The following is a 17954-nucleotide window of genomic DNA, read 5'->3' as shown; positions in this document are numbered from 1 at the left end:
GTTCTTTTAATACAAGAACTGCAAGTTGTACAGTGGTGTGGTTTGTGGAACTTATTTAATAAGTAGGTACAGTAACGACAGCAGTAGTGACTAATTTTTTTCTTACTACAGTCTGAAAAGTTTAAGAAAAAAATAAACTATTTTACTGCACAAGCACAATGAAACGAAAAGCTTTGACATTCTTTTTTTTTTTAACCTGTAGAATTTTTTTAGTGTTATCTTCAATATTCCTGGTAACAGAACTGTAAACTCAGAACAAGGAGAAAAAGCAAGAAATGTATAAATATTTTCAAAATTTATATTGTTTAAGTCTCCACACTCCACAAGACATGTTCCACTTGCCCTTATTTGAAAGGGCACCTTCTTCAGTTTACAACACCTGCACTGGAAAAAAAAAAGTTACAGCTCTTCCTGCAAATGTCTCTGCTACATACACTGCCTGGGAAAGAACAATCCCTAATTGATCATTGTACAACTTGGAGTCAGTGCATACAAAGTAATGCCTTAATTTGCAACTCTTTTAGTCACCACAGTTTCTGTAAGCTGATTTCATTTACTGCCCATACTACTTTCAAGTTGCTGACTTTTCCTCCAAAACAGAACAGCTTACCCGATTTGTGTCCGGCCAACAAACCAACTTTGCTTTCATCTGCCACTGGAGGAATAAAAGAAAAGACACAAAGATCAGAAACTTATTTAAGTTCACAAGCCTTTGAAATACTGTCAAATTATTTCAAACACATAGCATCCTAAATCTTTAAATTATAATTGTTTGTAAAAAGCCTTTTTTTACCTAATTCACCTGAGTTGCTTCAAAGTCCAAATATCTGAATCAAAGCCTACGGAAACCAATAAAAGGACTACTGGCAGTCCTTGTGAGTTACAGATCAGGACCTCAGCACTTACACACACAAAAGTGAGTTGCCAGAAGTTATTTGTAAATAACTCATCTTGTCAGACAAATCACAGGGCATAGGAGACTTGTAACATTTTCAGATCAAAGACCTCAATTGGTAAAAAGAATCCAGATGTGGAAACCTTCTCATCTGCAAGACTCACAGACCCTCTGCAGAGACCCCTCTGGTCTCCCAAAAACTGATCTTTTGGAAAGCTATGTTTTTTCCTATGTTATGATTTATTTTATTTTATCTGTAAATTGTACCTTTGCAGTATTTCTTATAAAGACAGACATTTACAGCAGCAACAGTTTGCAGACAGACTAGTGGAGGAACAATTTCTGAAAGTAACAAAAATTGTAATCTTTTCTTCAGTAACTGTACTTCAGTTTATTATCATATATCTCAAGAAACTAATTAAAACACTCTCCCAGAGGGCTGAGGGGAAGAACTGATCACCATTTCTTAAAATGAATTCTATGCAAAGAAGTGGTGCTAATGTAATGTTAGGGATGATAAAACAAGCACAGGAAATGAATGTTAGGGTTGAAAGCTTATCCTTCAACTCTGCCTGCCCAAACACTCCCTTATGTTATGCCTTAAAATGCGATCTCTTTATACGATAAAATAAATTGTCAAGTCATACCAAAACTTCTATAAATGGGAACTTACACAAGCTTTGCATAGTGGTCACCATAAAAAGTTTACATATAGGGTTATCTGCGATGATACAGCAACGTGCTATTTTCTACCCAGAAAGAGCAATGCAGCAGTTATTGACATTTAGGAGCTACTACGGGGAAAATAATCACAGTATAAGTGTTTGCTTACATTGCCTCCCCACTTGACTTTTAGGGAAGCTTCTCCCCCCAAAAAACCAGCATCAGATTCAGGACTGGGACTCACAACTGGAATCATGAATCCACAACTGACCACTGTATCTCTTCTCCACCTTTGTAGTCTGATTGTCATCTGATCATCAGTAAAACTGACATAGTGCAGTTTTGTTGTGGGATGTAGATGCTAATAAAGTAAGACTAACACTGTTTGCAGTGTTACGCAGCGATGCTGCAAAACAGCAGTGGGGTGAGTCAAAATTAGAAGTGCAACCAAAATTCAAGGCAGTTCTGTACTGCATGTCTTTTAACCTTTCTTCTAGGTTTTTCTAGTCCCTGGAAATAACTATTTACCTCCTTGCTATGCAGTTTGATCCTATAACTCAAAATGACCTGACAAAGATTTGCTATAAGGATAGTTCAAACTCCTTTTCCTCCCCCCTTCCACCAAATTTAGCTCTAAGAACCACCACCATGGAAAACTTCAGTCCCAAAGGTTAGTGTTTTGACAAGTTACGATTGTGTGAAAACAAGGGATTATAATGGAAACTGATTTGCAACCTTAATTATAGCAGTCACTAATGGCAACCACTATAATATAATTACTTGGGAGTAGGTTATGTTACAGTACATAGGAGCTTTAAGAAAACCCCCACAAACCAGATACCAAGGTTCATGGCATTTTTTTAAAAACTATGCTGATGACTTGGTTTGCCTGAATCTAAGTTTTACATTATTAAAAGGGATAAATCCATTTAACTTAATCATACTTTACACACCAGCTTCACATACAAAAATTAGATTTAATACTGGAGGGAAAAAAGGAAGAATTATTAGAAAATGAAAAATAATCTTGCTAGAATACAAGGTTAGCATTATGAGTTTAAGCACACGTGCAGAAATTAGAAAATGCAAAAAAGTTTTCTGTCAAAGTTTGAGCAAAATATGTGCGCCCCTCCATGGAGTAATTTTCATTTCATGGGATATTATGCTTAGACAGTGACTTCTGGGCTGGCCATCTTTCATTAGACTGAACAGGTGTGGCACAGGTAAGTCCATTGGATGGGAATCCTGCTCCTTTTCGTTTCCTCTGGGAACAGGGAGAAGACAACAGAAAAGAAGGAAAAGGCTAATGGGAGATAATATTTTGTATGTCAAAGCTGAAAACTTTGTAACTGAAGATTTCATTTAGGAACTATATAACATGCCCTGTTCCACAAAATAGCATTTGAAAACACTGCTCTGCATGACATTAAAAATTAATTCAATTATTACAAAAATCTTATTTCTCTGGCTATCTTCCTTGGCTTTTGAAAAAAACAGGAGCTAAGTGGAAATTTCTTCTCTAAGATTCTACTAGTGTTGGCCTACCTTTGCCAAAAGGCAACTGAAAGATTTTAAACAAGGAAAAAATACCGTCCACTCTTAAAACTCAAGTAAAAAAAATTCTAATTATTTTTATATTGCAACATCAAAAAGTAATTACATTGCAATTAACTATCAAAAATTTCAGCTCAAGAGAATCACACTTGGGAATGTGTACTGCCAGACTGGAATATATCAGGAAAACATTTATAATCAAATTTCAACTTTAACTATTTTTGTGAGGACACTACAAATACTATATATTCTTGAGCTAGAATTGTTGAATGCAAAACATTTCAAAAAATGAAACCACCTAATTTGGGGACTGTAAACACAAAACTCAAACAAAAATCTGGGAAGGATCAATGCAAGGGAGTAAATACATTCACAAACAAGAAGAAACTTCTCCTTAATTTGTAAATCAAACAAATACTTCACATTCTGAAGTGTCCCTGGAACTCCAAGGGATGTTAGTTCATCAAATTATTGATGTTTGTCAGCATAAAACAGGCTAGCTCTTTTATACTAACATCTATAAATCAGGAACCGCATTTTCACCACAGAAGCCAGTTACGTATTCACTGTCAGTACTCAAAGTAATTGCTGAAAGAAAAGCGACAGAAGTTCTACAGCTATTTAATAAAAGCACGGACATTTGGGGGACTAGCAAAACCACAGATTACAAAAGATGGAATATTACTAAAACAAACAAATCTTTCTAGCTGATAGCAAACAACTGATACTTTTTTTTTAAACTATGCCAACAACCACAACAAATATTAAAACAACCCTACCCTCTATGCCATGAATAATCAGATGTATTAGGATTTCCTATGGTAATATTCTGGAGCGCTGTTTTGCTTTAAGAAAATAAGTAGTATTGTTTAGCAACAGTAAAAGCACCCAACAATGCCTCCATGTCCTTCCATACAATGTTCTGATTGCCATTTCTGTGCCCTACTCAAGATAACCAAGGCAGCCATGTTATTTGAATTGCACGATTGTCAATGGTTTAGTACACAACAAGCCTTCTGTACTGCCTCAAAGTTTGCATCAAAATACAGTCCAAGTTTACTTAAAAAGGTCAAAGTACTTCCCAGCTATGGTTTAGAGAAGCACAAATCAATGCTGCTGCCAATTGTGGTAACCAATTTCGTCGCTCCTTTTGCCCAGTTCAATCACTGTACCATTATATTATTTTTCCCCAAAACAAGGAGTTACTACTATTCACAAGATACGGGGTACTACTATTCAACTTAGTGCCTCTTTTCTGAAGGATCAGTTTTGCACATTGACTAAGAGCTACTTAAAATCTTCTAAACATGTGAAAGTTACTTGTATTTCTGCTGGACAAACTGACACGTACCTTTAAAGACCAGCTGCAGTTCTGTACTCAGAAAAGATGCAAACAAGGATTAAAATTACAATTAATGAGAAATAATAAGAAAACAGACCGAAACATCAAAGAATTTCCTAGAAAATAAATTTCCTGATAGCTTTATTAGTTTTTAGGAAGCCCAATACAAAATTTCTTATTATATGTTACTCAGTTAACAAGGGCTGTATTCCCAAACCACATATACAAATGATATTTCCATGCTTTTTCGAATCCATCTGTTTATATGGTATAAACACATGAAAATAAAGCAAAGCTACAAACTGTTCACTGGTTTTTTTTCTGATGAACTGCATGCTTACCCATCCCTTTCATCACAATGAAGGCGCTGCATCATCAATTAATTTTAGTCAATGATACAGCCAATGACATAATTCTACCTTTTTTTTTTTCCTTGGTGAAGCATTTCCCTGTCTAGGAGCAGCATAAATCACTCAGAGAAACTATGTCAAATGTTGGCTCACATCCATCACTTAGAAAATGCTGCTTGTTTACCCTGAAGCAATGCATACAAAGACCACACACTTTTATACTAAAATCTACAGAAGCAATAAAATGTGTGTTTTAGGAAGGGTAAACTTGCACTGTCTTAAAATATTTTCCTTCAGTAATTCCCCCTCTTGCCCTCTCTAGCGACAGGGAAACTTCATGTAAGGACCCCATCTCTCCTGATCTGGGGTCACCTGGTTATCCACCAGGTACTCATTCTTGAAGGATTATAAGTCCTCAATAGATTTCTGTTCACTTCAATGCTGAAAAGCAGTGAGACTAGCAAAAAGCTTGCACAAGGGCCAAGGATCAATTATACTTATGCAGTAAAAAAGGTAAACCTTTTTCAAAATGGCGTCTAATACAACATTTGGGATGCTCTGTTCAACACAAAGACACAAATAAATCTCGTCCAAACCAAGATTCTGGATTCTTTTTCTCACCTGTACCAGGTTTTCTCTAATTAGATTTTTCAGAACAATTTTGTTAGAACTGATTTAATACTCCAATTCAATTGTATTCAGAGAAGGTCCCTAAGAGATACATCTTGTGTGTCAGCACATGACAATGAAAATGCCTAAGCCTGCATTCACTATTACTACTACTTGTTGAAGAACCAGCAGTACAGTTGGTGCTGTCCACTGGACACATTTACTTTTAAATAGAAGGCTTTCTCCTGGCAGAAAATAACATTCTTTCACAATTTCCCAGCCAGCATGATAAAAATTTCTTCACTTTCTTCTGGTGGCACAACTACTCATTCTTGAAGGTTACACTGCTAATTGAGGCCATCACGGCTTCTTTTACACTCTCGTTGTCTTCTCTAATCCTCTCTCACTTCTATTCCAGAGAAACAGTACTGGGCTAAAACTGATCCAACTCCCCCACACGTCATTAACACTTCTTCCAAACTCCCAGGGTTAAACCACAAGTTCCTCATCTGATCTGTCATTCACTGGTTGAAAACATTAACAGGGAACAGATTTATAATAGTGTTCTTAAAAGTTACTTTATTATCATCTGCACTTTCTTTCTCATAGTAGCTACACATTAACTTAATCACTATTTTCTCCTCCTAACACTTTAATAATCTAAGTGCACTAACAGATCAACTCACTTCAAACTTAAACTAAAGCAGTGTAAGAAACCAGCACCTCAACCATGCATTACCATTTTCTCAGCTTTATCACCATCACACCTCATACAATGCTCCCAGTCTGCTCCACAGCAATCTTCCTTGAACCTTACACGATTCCTACAAAACCAGTACAAAAAGTTGATATTCCCTCCTGCCCACTCCTGCTTTTATGCCACACCTCACCTTCTCCTCAATTGCATCAACGCAGATTTGGTGTAAAACTGAGTAACGGAATTGACCTTGTTAAAAGCCTTTCTTTTCATAGAAAAAACCTAATGTCAGACTCATTTCAATTCACAGTGTCTCCATCACTTAATGATTTTGTTTCATTCTCTACTTATAGATCTTACAAACAGAAATTTGAAAGTCATTTAAAGTAAGAAAACTACGTCGTGTTCAATTCTAAAACTTTATTCTTCAGAGTGGCCTCAGAAAATATACATCTAATCTGACAGTACTAGAAAGTTACTCTCATGACATAATCTAGAATAATTTTAAAATCTCTCTTGGCCCTTGATCCCAAAGACAATCACAGCCATAAGCAATATAGTTTTTCCTAAATCGACGACATTTTTGTTTTTGAAAAGTCTTTCTCTTCAAGAGATGATTTGTTAAATTACTGTTATAAGCCAGTAACATCGAAAAGTCTGTTAGAATTCTGAACCATCATCTCTTATTTCCTCACGAATGCTCTAATGAACTTAACTGGCTCCTAAATGCAGTTCTGAAGTTGGTTTCAACCTAAAGCAACCCGACAAATGTATTCCATACATACAACATGGTTAACAAAGCAATGATTTTAAAGTACCAAACCACTTTTTGTCTCACTAGTATAACAACTCTCGCCAGGCACCTCCCAAAATGCATTCTTTTAATTTTATCTGAATCAAAACATTGTTTAAATTGAAGAGTAATCTCCATTAGCTCTGCCCGGTCCTCATTTGGTTATGTTTTGAGATATTTATTTCAACATCCAAAATTACTCTCAGAATAAGAATATTCTGGTTCAGAGCAGACCACGAAGCAGCCAATAGCACCTTGATTGCATTTTCCATGTCCTTTTGGACATGAAACACTGGTTTCTCTTTATTTTGAGGTGTTTTAAACATATGAACTGTAATCGAATGCATCCCTAACAAAGAAATTAGCATTTAGTTAAATATTGGCTTCCTAGAAGAATATTCCACACCTTATATCTTGCATATTCACTTGCTAATTATTCCTAAATACAGAAATAAGTTGGCCGATACCTTTAATAAATATGCCCCAAGGTTAAGGGACACCGAGCATGTCTAATGATGTTTTAGCAAATAGTATTTCACTCACATTTAAAATCAAGTAAAGGACATTTCCATTTCTTCAGGCTGTAGAGCTTAATCAGTTAAGATCTACGGGGTTTTGCATTTTATGGGGAAAGGAAGGGGGAGTTGAGCAGTACCTTAGGATAGCGGTCATGGGTTATTATACCAACATCCTCAAACATAAATCCACACAGTGCTTTGCCTGAATTGATACACAACAAAATTGCTATATACTCATCTGATTCAATTTCACATTGCTTCAGGTTAAAACAAGCCACACTTTCATGTGTTTGAATACAATTCCCATGGCTGCAGTTTTTACAGTACATTTATGCATAGCCTAAATCACTCCCATGCATAAAGATTTATGGAAAATAAGGATCTTGGCGATAAATAATAAAACACCTTTCCTTTCTTTTTCTTAGAGCACACCGATTTTCACCTTCCAATACAACATTAAGAAAAAAAATCCATATTGCTATTCATTCTCCACAAAAATTACCTTTTTAATACAGCTAAAAAAGAAAAAACACTATTGAAAATGGATTCTAATGAATTATTATATTCTCTAGACAACTGTGGTAATGTATGGGAAAACATGTGTGTATAGAAGGTTGTTAAAGAAAAGGGAAAATCATCCATCCTTCCAATGACTTGCATAGAAGCCATTGATTTCTTCTTCACTTTCTAAGTTTCAAAAAAGTGTTCCACTTAAGTGGGAAGGGACAACATGACATTTATTTCTAGCATTTCTGAATCTGTTTTGCTTATTTTTAACACTATGCTTCAAGCACAAGTCTAAACTTGGCATGCAGTCTAAATTTGGTCAGTACAGGCATGCACTCTAAGTCAGACTTCGGTTCAAAACTGCACAAATACGTGAAATCACAGTATAAGGAGAATCTTTTCTCTGCTAACATAATCAAACACCATCATCCATAACAAAAAAAATTATGCAACTGAGTAGATACGTCAGGTGCCAGGACCAGTAGAAGGAAAGCGGTGGCTGTGCTCTTTTGTCACCACCAGTTCAAAGTAAAAGTAGACAAGGCCAAGAAAAGATACACCATAAGACACAGGATGTGAACTCTCCCAGCGATCCAGAGAGTGCTGTCATCATCTCAACACAGCAACAGGGAACAACATTAGGACTTATACCTGATATGGAACTAATCTGTTATTACTCTGAATGAAGCTGTAAATTTTAAGAAGCCTTTGACCACTGTGGAAATGATGAATGCTACAGCAGGGAACCAGTCACCCTGCCTTCATACACTTCACACAAGGAGATCTGTACATATGAGGCAAGGTTCTGCTCATGCTTGCAAAACCAAAGAAATTATCACAGTACCACTCTACTTGCCTTTTTGTAGTTTTTAAAAATTTCTGCAACAGTAAGTCAGTAACTCACACATGCCACTGATTTTTATTTTATTTTTTAAAGTAGATTCAAGCAAAAACTAACTCATCTGCAAATAACTTGAGTTCTTCAAATACACCAACTCCAGGCAATGCTACTTTTGGATTCATGCTATTTGTGAATTTAGCAGTTAAGATTTGTGTCAGTTCATAACACTCATGTCACATGCATGACAGCGTAGAGCCCTGACTAAAGAGCCAGGTGGCAGTGGCTCATGCCCTCTGCTCCTGCCCCGCTGTCCAACCAACCAACCAGAAATGCACCGAGTCAATAAACTAAACCATATCTGCCCTGCTGGCAAGTAACTTACAGTTTTTGCTCCACACACCAAGTTCCTTTCATTGCAAGATTTCCTCTGGAGAGTGACAATGACAAATTGATGCAACATGTTAGCAGTACTGAGCACCTTTTGATCACCCATCCTTATTTCCTAATATTATTCACTGAGGATATTAATTTCTAATGGTAATCATTATTAATTTGTAAATAAATACAACTGGAAAACAGATTAAGCACTCAAAGGTTTCTGGGCCTAAAATATATAGAACTGAAAAGATAAACATCAATGGTAAGTGGGTTTCCATTTTGAATCTATGTAATTACAGACTAGTCTTTAATTAACAGATTTGCTTCTTGTGTGTACATCAACCCTCATCAAAGTCAGAAAGACCCATACTATACAATTTCATTAGCTCCCTAATTTAAAGAATTTACTATTTTCTCATAAGGTTCACAATCCATAGCAATATCTAGATTCTCTGGTCTTGCGTGTTTAAAATCTTCTGTTATCTACCTTTGATGATCCTTCTGATGGTGATGCTGTTATGTAATCCATGCCTTTGAAATCTTTTAATTAGGCAATGGGTGCATTATACACATTTCAAGGTAAAGTAGAATGTTTCATAAGTGAATAGTAGTACAGATTTCCCATTTATGCCCTGTATTACACCAATTCTGTTGTATACTGAGTTCATGATGTTATTCTGGTCTAGAGACATCCAGGTGATTTCTGGACTTTCTAACCTGAAAAGCTGGTTATGTCTCCCCAGATCTGCAGAGACACCTGATCCACAGATAACTTGATTTAAAAGGAAAGAAAGTGCATCTAAGTTGCATATTGTAAGGTGGCAGAGCTCTCCCCTCCTAGACTCCAATTCTGTGACTTTTCTGTTCATCATGTTAGATTTATTTTGGAAGGGACTGGCAGAACTTGAGAACAGAAGTAATAAGTGGACAGCATCCTGTGACTACTGGAAAAAGACGGCCTAGCAGTTATATAAGCATTTTCAGGTAGTGGATACCTTCTCCTTGTTACCAAATCTGCTGCATAGTTCCTCTTGTGGTGCTGAACAAATCTTTCTCACAACCTCAACTCTGGGTCAGGAAGTGCTGCTGTCTTCATCTTCCAATTTTTTTTAATTGGTTTTTTTTTTTGGTGGCAAACAATGCACTGAAATCAATAATGAGTACACAGCTACATGTTGGGATGAGAAGTTACTATGGGTGATGACCACAGTTAAGTAATGAGCAAAATATAAAAACAAACAAAGAAATAACTTTCCTTCCCTAAAAATCCATTCTGGAGTATGCATTATATGAATACTCTACTTAGAAGACAGTTTTATATAACAAATTATTGGGATTTTATTTGTATTGGAAGCATTTTACATACAGTTACTTCACTTAAAATTTTTATATTTCTTTTCCTTTTCCCCTTCCAGCCAGAAGCTTCTGCTTAAAATCTTCCTAAAGGTGGAAAGTTGAGCATGGTACTTCACTGCTTGCTAGAGAACAACTGCAAAAGTCCTAGCTTTCATTTTCCTCAGCTTCCTTATTTGCCAAGCTGTGTGCAAGCAACTTTACTTCATCTATCGTTATTTATATAACACAGGATGGGTGCAGTTCCTTCATAGTTCCTCCAGTTCTTTAAATGATTATCTCAGGTAATAGATTTACCTTCACATCACCATATGCAAGAAGGATAAAACATGAGCGCCTCCAATCAGACTGATTATTATCCCTTTTGGTTTTTACTTTCACAGCAGAAGTGGCATCTTCAACAGCTACCTTCTACAAGCAACAAGTTTTGAAAGATCTTAAAGACATCTTCATACCCAATTTTTATTTTATTTTTTGCATCCAATTTTATTTTAGTTTTTAACCACTACAATTTAGTCACTCCTATGCATTCTCAAAGCATCACTTCTGGGTGTCAAGAGCAGATTACTTATATGAATTTGAATCTTACAATATAAATGAACACAGACCAAGACAAAAGGAAGTTCAAGCTACCTGGTGGTTCTGAATATAGGGGATGGAGATCCATGTGGCAGCAAAGACAAGGGTTATTGATGCGTTAGAAACCACGGACATGCCTCAGAATGGTCATGTAGGAATTGGGGCTTCTACAGGAAGGATTGGAAGGAGGATCCAGGGAACTACAGGCCTGTCAGCCTGACCTTGGTGGCAGGGAAGGTTATGGAGCAGATCATCTTGAATGCCATCACACAGCACATACAGGACAACCAGGTGATCAGGCCCAGTCAGCATGGGTTTAAGAAAGACAGGTCCTGCTTGACTAACCTGATCTCCTTTTATGACAAGGTCACCCGCTTAGCAGATAAGGGAAAGGCTGTGGATATTGTCTACCTGGACTTTAGTAAAGCCTTTGACACAGTTTTCTGGAGAAACTGGCTGCTCATGACTTGGACGGGCATACTCTTTGCTGGGTAAAAAACTGGCTGGACGGTCAAGCCCGAAGAGTTGTGGTGAATGGAGCTAAATCCAGTTAGCGGCCAGTCACAAGTGGTGCGAGCATTCTTTCTAGTGACTTCTGTGGGAGCTGTAAGTAAACCCTTCTAAAAGAAGACTCAGTAAAGTTGAAAATTATTTTTTCTTGTAGATGACATACAATATACGTTTTGATTCAAGTCTGTAAACTCATTCCGTTGTTGAGGAGTATTTCCATTATTAAAAAAATCTAATTCATTACTACTCATCAAAACGGTGGAACGGAACTGCAAAAGGATGAATTCTCGTCTGGTCACACAGTAGCTTTAAAATTCTGCCTCAAGAACTCTGCTAAATGAATTCTTATCCATTCTTATCCTGCATTAATAACTGTTTGACTTTCCTTACACTCCATTAGAGGAGTACACACATTTTATGTTACATTAAAATACTGCATTAAGATGACAAAAATCATCAATACAAAAACTAAGACCCATCTATAAAGCATTTCAGGAAAAAAAAAAGAGCACCACCAAAAAGCTACCTTGAAACTCTATGAAATTAATAATTTTCTACTAATGGTGTACAAAATCTGATCCAACAAAGCATATAAATCTATAATTAAAGACATCCTAATGATAGGTCTCAAATTTACTCCATCAACATTTGAATTTGAAAAAAACCAGATAAAGAATGAGTGCCACAAAGAAGAATTAAAAGGAGAAAGAAAAGCTTATTTGGTTTTCTTTGAGGCTGAAGAACTCTGCAAATATTTCCTTGAACTCTCATTAAAATAGGACTTAGTTTTCAACTGCAATAACCCTTCAATCTTCCACCCCGCAAATGCTTTCCCAGCATTGAAAGAATCACTTACTTTCTGCTTCACCCACCCTGCAGGATTTTCTGCACAGCGCTGACTGGTAGAGGACCATAACCTTACCGCTCTTCAAGCATTTATAAAGATCTACTGCAACACTTTGATTGCCTGTGTTTGTCATTGTCAATGAAGAAATATACAACTTGTCTTAGGAAAGTTAGCCTTTGTCCAGTGTAGTTTTGCAATCATTTATATTCTATATGAAAATGACTGTTGTTATTACTGTTTTGCTGTATTTTTTGACATATAAAACTTGTAAGCAATTCTCTCTGCTCATTCTTACAAACGCTACCTCTTTTCCTCAGCTAAGATTTCAATACTGTTGATAGAATGGCATTTAAGAAAAATAAACCTTTCTTCAGCTTCAATAAAAAGGCTACTTGCAATTAGATGCTACAGAAGGCAGACTATTGTCCCCATCACTGCAGCTCCTCTGCAGAACTTACTTCCTGATGTTTGTGTTTAAGAAACAAAAGCAAGAAACAGAGATGGTGCAGATGGGCTAAGGCTAAAAAGCTGACCTATATGTCACCCCACCCCTTCTTACCCAGATCCATGCTTTTTGAGGCTTTCAGATTAATTGATTCAGACTGCTTGGCTGGTGTCAAAGATCTGAAGTTGATGTGCTGATCTGTTAAATGCCCTGCTGAATTTATGATAGGGCTGCAAGGGAAAAAAAAAGTAAAATATTTAGGCATCAGTTCAAATCACAAGTGAACTAATTAAAGCATGCACAAATACATGTGTTTCTTCCTCTAGCTGCTTACAGCCATGCATTTTAAAATCAGTTATTGATCTTCAACTTTCTTTTCTGAGACTTAACACCTTCAGTCACTTGTTTTTCATCATGGATGCAAATGTAAATGCTTAGTGAGAACTGCTTTTGAAGAATTCCTATTTTATTTAGCAGAAGAAAAGAGGAACATACCAGTATCTGCTTCCCCCCATTTTGCTAGTTCTATTTAACCACTGCATTTCCAAATAACATGCTACAGAAAGTTGGAAAATACTGCCAACATACCTGGCTCAATTGTACTTCATCTGCTAATACAAAGTTATTTTACAGCCTGGCACCACTTCTGCAAAGGCTGGAGCCTGGTAGTCTTATGGAGGGTCCCATAACACACTGAAGAATTCCAAGATTTCATGGTTTGGGTTTTGGTTTTTTTGTTTTGTTTTTTAATTAATTTACTTCAAGTTAGGCAAATATCTAAACATTTCAAAATTCCACCTGAGTGAAACTCAAAGTAACTTTCACCCATGAGGAGTTAAAACACCTCACTGCAATGTGCCTGAAATCTTCTGTGTGTCTCTTCAATTAGAAGCACAATTTTTTTTTTAAAAAGACACTGTAAAACCAAAAAGCAGTTCCAAAATTACAAACATTTATTTCCAAACTGTTCAATCAAAAGGTTTGGTTTTACAGTGTCAAAACACTTTCCTAAGTTTTTTTCTGAAACACGATTTCAGTGAAATCAGCATGACTTGACACAGCAATTCGATTTCAACAGAACTTAAGTTCCAAATGGAAAAGCAATACAACACTGGAAAAAAGTCAGGGTGGGAGAAAGGGCCTGTAAATTCATCATCATCATTTAAGAGAATGCTTTCGCTCCCAGCTTGTTGAAAAATTAGCAACAGATTCTAGCAAAGAACTGCAGCTGACAATTTAATGCTGAGTTCCATTAGTCTATGCAGACTTTTTTTTGTTTACCATGTCACACATACCTGCCTGGGAGACCAGAAATGATGAAATTATTCTAGTGACATTACTCTATGTTAGCAAAAAGAAAATAGTTACAAGAGTCTTCATTGTATGAAGAATTCAAGGTATCCATAACAAAATACATCTACTGTTCCATACTACGCGCAACCAGTCATTTAAAAGGTAGTTTTTCATCACATCCATGCACACAAGGACAGAAGTATGGCTAAGTTTTTAGCTGAAATGCATACGTTCCTAATATTATTGCAATAAAACAGTTGCGTGACTATTAAAACTGAATACACACAAAATAAGTGTTCAACATTGACTACTCAGCATCAGAAGTTTGATAGGTTGAAATGATGCTTTGATTTGAATCCTGTGCTACTCGAGACAGACAAAGTATATGCCATCATGAACTCCAATATGTTTACACTTTTTTCTGCACTTCCAAACCTCTGTATTTACTAAGGAAATTAAAGCTTGTAGCTGCCATCAAGCAGCCTTTACAAAAGATATTCTTAAAATATCTGAAAAATCTACCCAATGCATTTACAACTGGCAAACCGTTCATTAATTCTTCCCCTACACATTTCAATGTTCAAACTTACTGAAGCTTCATTTTGTAACCTCAAGAATGCCTTTGCCTGATGTGCTGCATAAGAAGATTCAGTTTCCTACAAACTGACTTTGGCCAGGACTTTTAAAGCGTTAAGAGACTTCAGGCACTGCATCTACACATTGCACCCATTGGTATGGTTTTAAATTCACTTATTTTTTTAATTGGGATTATGTTTCGAGATTCTTTTTGTTTTACTAAACACATGCTGGGTATTGTGATCTGTATATCACGGATAGCAGGCATACTGTAGCTTACGAACAACTGAAGTGAACAATGCACTACATGCTAAAATAACATTCCCAGCTTAAAGGATCATCCAGGTGACTAAAAACAGTGTTGAAAATGTTTACAAAACAAGAAGTGATTTTAAATATAATTTAGAACTACTATCAGAACCACTAATGATCAATTAGGGCTGTAACTATTAAGAATAGTCAAAGTCCAACCTATTATTATAGTCCACATTCAGCAGATCCTCACTGGGATGTGGTGGGAGAGGTGGAGGGGTTTCGTTTTCACCATTGCCATGATCAGACACTGGCAACTCTGAAATAAAATTTAAAAATGGGTTAAATAAGCCACAGAAACAAGTACGTTACACCAGTTCACTGATCAATGACTGGACTGGAAGGCCTCAAGCAACGCTGAAATGAGTCACAAATTATTCAAATCCCTAAACTAACTAAACTAGAATTAAAATCACACCAAGCAGAAAATACACCCCTTGGGATTTCCTGAAGAGATGATTTTCAGATTTGCATATGCATAATTAAAGATAAATATAGGGAAACTTTGTGCTTATAGTGAAATTGAGTGCAAGGCACAAATTGCTTCACTCCATTGGAGTGGATTTTCACTTCTACATAGCTGCATCCTAACTGATTGTAGGTTCATGCTTTCATTCCCTGGGACAGGGAGCATATACCACCTTTCATGTACAGAAGAGAACCACATTCTCAAAGAGTTCAGAAGAAAAATTTCTGTTATCCCATGGCAAGAGAAGAAAGAGGCATCTCTGAATTACAGCCTTCATTTTCCTACCATTACAGCAATTCCTTCTTTACCTTTACAAAAGGAATTCAGCTCACACTTTGGGCCAAGAAAAACATGAACTACTCAATTAAATCATTCAGAGGTTTGCTAAGCAACAACACTTACATACCTGCAGTATTTAATACGACTGCTGTGCCTGCTGAAGGTCAGTTCATTATTGTCCTGTAAATTCACCTCTCAATCTAAAGGTCTAATCTTATAAAAAGTCCCTACTTTTTTCAATGTAGAACATGTCTTCACCCCTCCAAAACTTAATAGGAAACATGAGGCCTTAATAATCTTGGGTTTCAATGGCAGGTAACCAATTTAACAATACTGACATACCACACTTTCATGTAACCTTTCTGTTGCATTGAATGTTGCTAGTCTTTTTGCACTTGTGTGAAAGTACTAATCTAACTTGACAGGAAAATGGTTTACAAGGAGGGGATCAAGGCCTATAGCAATAGATTATATTTATTAGGTAAGAGCACTGAGATAGTTCCCCAAAAGAAAATAACCAACAAAACCACACTATTAGCTCAAGAATCCTATAAAACTCCTATTGGCTGGATAGTGTCCTGAAGCTCAGAAAAATAAGAAATGGTTCAAACCCTCTATCTCAGAAGAAAGTAAAGGTAAGCAAACGAGCAGAAAAGTTCAAATGAGACCTTAAAAAATATCAATTGCCAGTCTGATGCATAAAACAGGTATGCTACTTAACATATATGCACACTGGCTTCTTGCATTATGATCACATTCTTTCAGGTTGCAATTTAAGGACAAGAAACAGAGATGAGGAGTAAAAGACAAGTTCTCACAGTAAAAAGAATTTGGAACAAAGGTAAACTCGCACTGTTCAATGTAATTAAATGATTTGAAAAATGAATCAGAAGATGAAAAAGTTTACTCATGTAAAAACACTCAGAACTACCAAATAAGCAGACTATGAAGCTCTGCAAAAAGATTGCAGTATATTAAGTAGGAAATGCACGTGAAATTCCCTGTCAGTGACTGCAAAGTGATACACATGGGAGTAGGGGAAAACTCTTGACACATACACAAAGGCTATTACTTTAGCAATTACGACTCGGGAACAATACAATAGAAGTGCAATGGATCATTCTTTGAATACATGCTCAGTGAAGTCAAAAAGAAACAGACATTCAGAGCCTTAAGAAAAGTCCAAACACTCCATCTAGAACTTAGAGTTAATGGTGTGCCTAGTTTTTAAATACCATCTAAGGTTTCAATGTTCCTATCTGAAAAAGGATGTAATATAATTCAGAAACATATTGAAAAGGTGGCAAAGATAGTTGGACACATGTAGAAACATTCCTACAAAGAACACTGACTATGATTCTTTGGTTTAGAATAAGAAGGAAAAGGAGGAGTCTATGAAATTATAAAAGCTATGCGTAAGTGTGTTAGGTTTGCATGGCAAGGTGTGTGTGGGGGGCAGTCTACAGGGGTGGCTTCTGTGAGAAGCTGCTGGAAGCTTCCTCTGTGTCTGATGGAGCCAATGCCAGCCGGCTCCAAGATGGACCCACTGCTCACCAAGGCCAAGCCAATCAGCGCCTCTGTGATAACATATTTCAGAAGGAAAAAAAAACCACTTAGAGAGAGAGAGCTTTTGCAGCCGGAGAGAGGAGTGAGAAGATGTAAGAAACTCTGCAGACACCAAGGTCAGTGAAGAAGGAGGGAGAGAAGGTGCTCCAGGCGCCGGAGCAGAGATCCCCCTGCAGCCCGTGGTGAAGGCCATGGTGAAGCAGGCTGTCCCCCTGCAGCCCATGGAGGAAGGATGAGGGGGTGTAGAGATTCTACCTGCAGCCTGTGGAGGACCCCACGCCAGAGCAGGTGGAAGCACCCGAAGGAGGCTGGGGCCCGTGGGAAGCCCACGCTGGAGCAAGCTCCTGGCAGGACCTGTGGACCCGTGAAGAGGGGAGCCCACGCCAGGGCAGGTTTGCTGGCAGGACTTGTGACCCCGTGGGGGACCCCACGCTGGAGCAGTTTGCTCCTGAAGGTCTGCACCCCGTGAGAGAGACTCATGTTGGAGAAGTTCATGAAGGACTGTCTCCCGTGGGAGGGACTCCATGTTGGAGCAGGGGAACGATGAGAGGAGTCCTCCCCCTGAGGACGAAGCAGCA

General features: G+C 37.2%; 1 protein-coding gene across 3 annotated transcripts in view; it reads right to left on the bottom strand.

Annotated features, from left to right (window-relative positions):
* PARD3B (par-3 family cell polarity regulator beta) overlaps positions 1 to 17954 on the bottom strand; it is a 423913-nt gene that overhangs the window by 174824 nt on the left and 231135 nt on the right. For 2 of the 3 annotated variants that reach the window (XM_054830200.1, XM_054830202.1), the window contains 3 exons: positions 15222 to 15321; positions 12996 to 13111; positions 611 to 655 (listed from right to left, as the gene is read on the bottom strand). In XM_054830200.1, coding sequence (XP_054686175.1) covers positions 611 to 655; positions 12996 to 13111; positions 15222 to 15321 — 261 coding nt within the window. The remainder of the gene's footprint in view (positions 1 to 610; positions 656 to 12995; positions 13112 to 15221; positions 15322 to 17954) is intronic. The other variant, XM_054830201.1, reaches the window with a different exon arrangement.

Source organism: Grus americana, chromosome 6 (assembly GCF_028858705.1).
Source record: "Grus americana isolate bGruAme1 chromosome 6, bGruAme1.mat, whole genome shotgun sequence".
Classification (NCBI taxonomy): Eukaryota; Metazoa; Chordata; class Aves; order Gruiformes; family Gruidae; genus Grus; species Grus americana.
The sequence above is the reverse complement of the archived record's forward strand: the minus strand, read 5'-3'. Positions and strand labels throughout refer to the sequence as shown.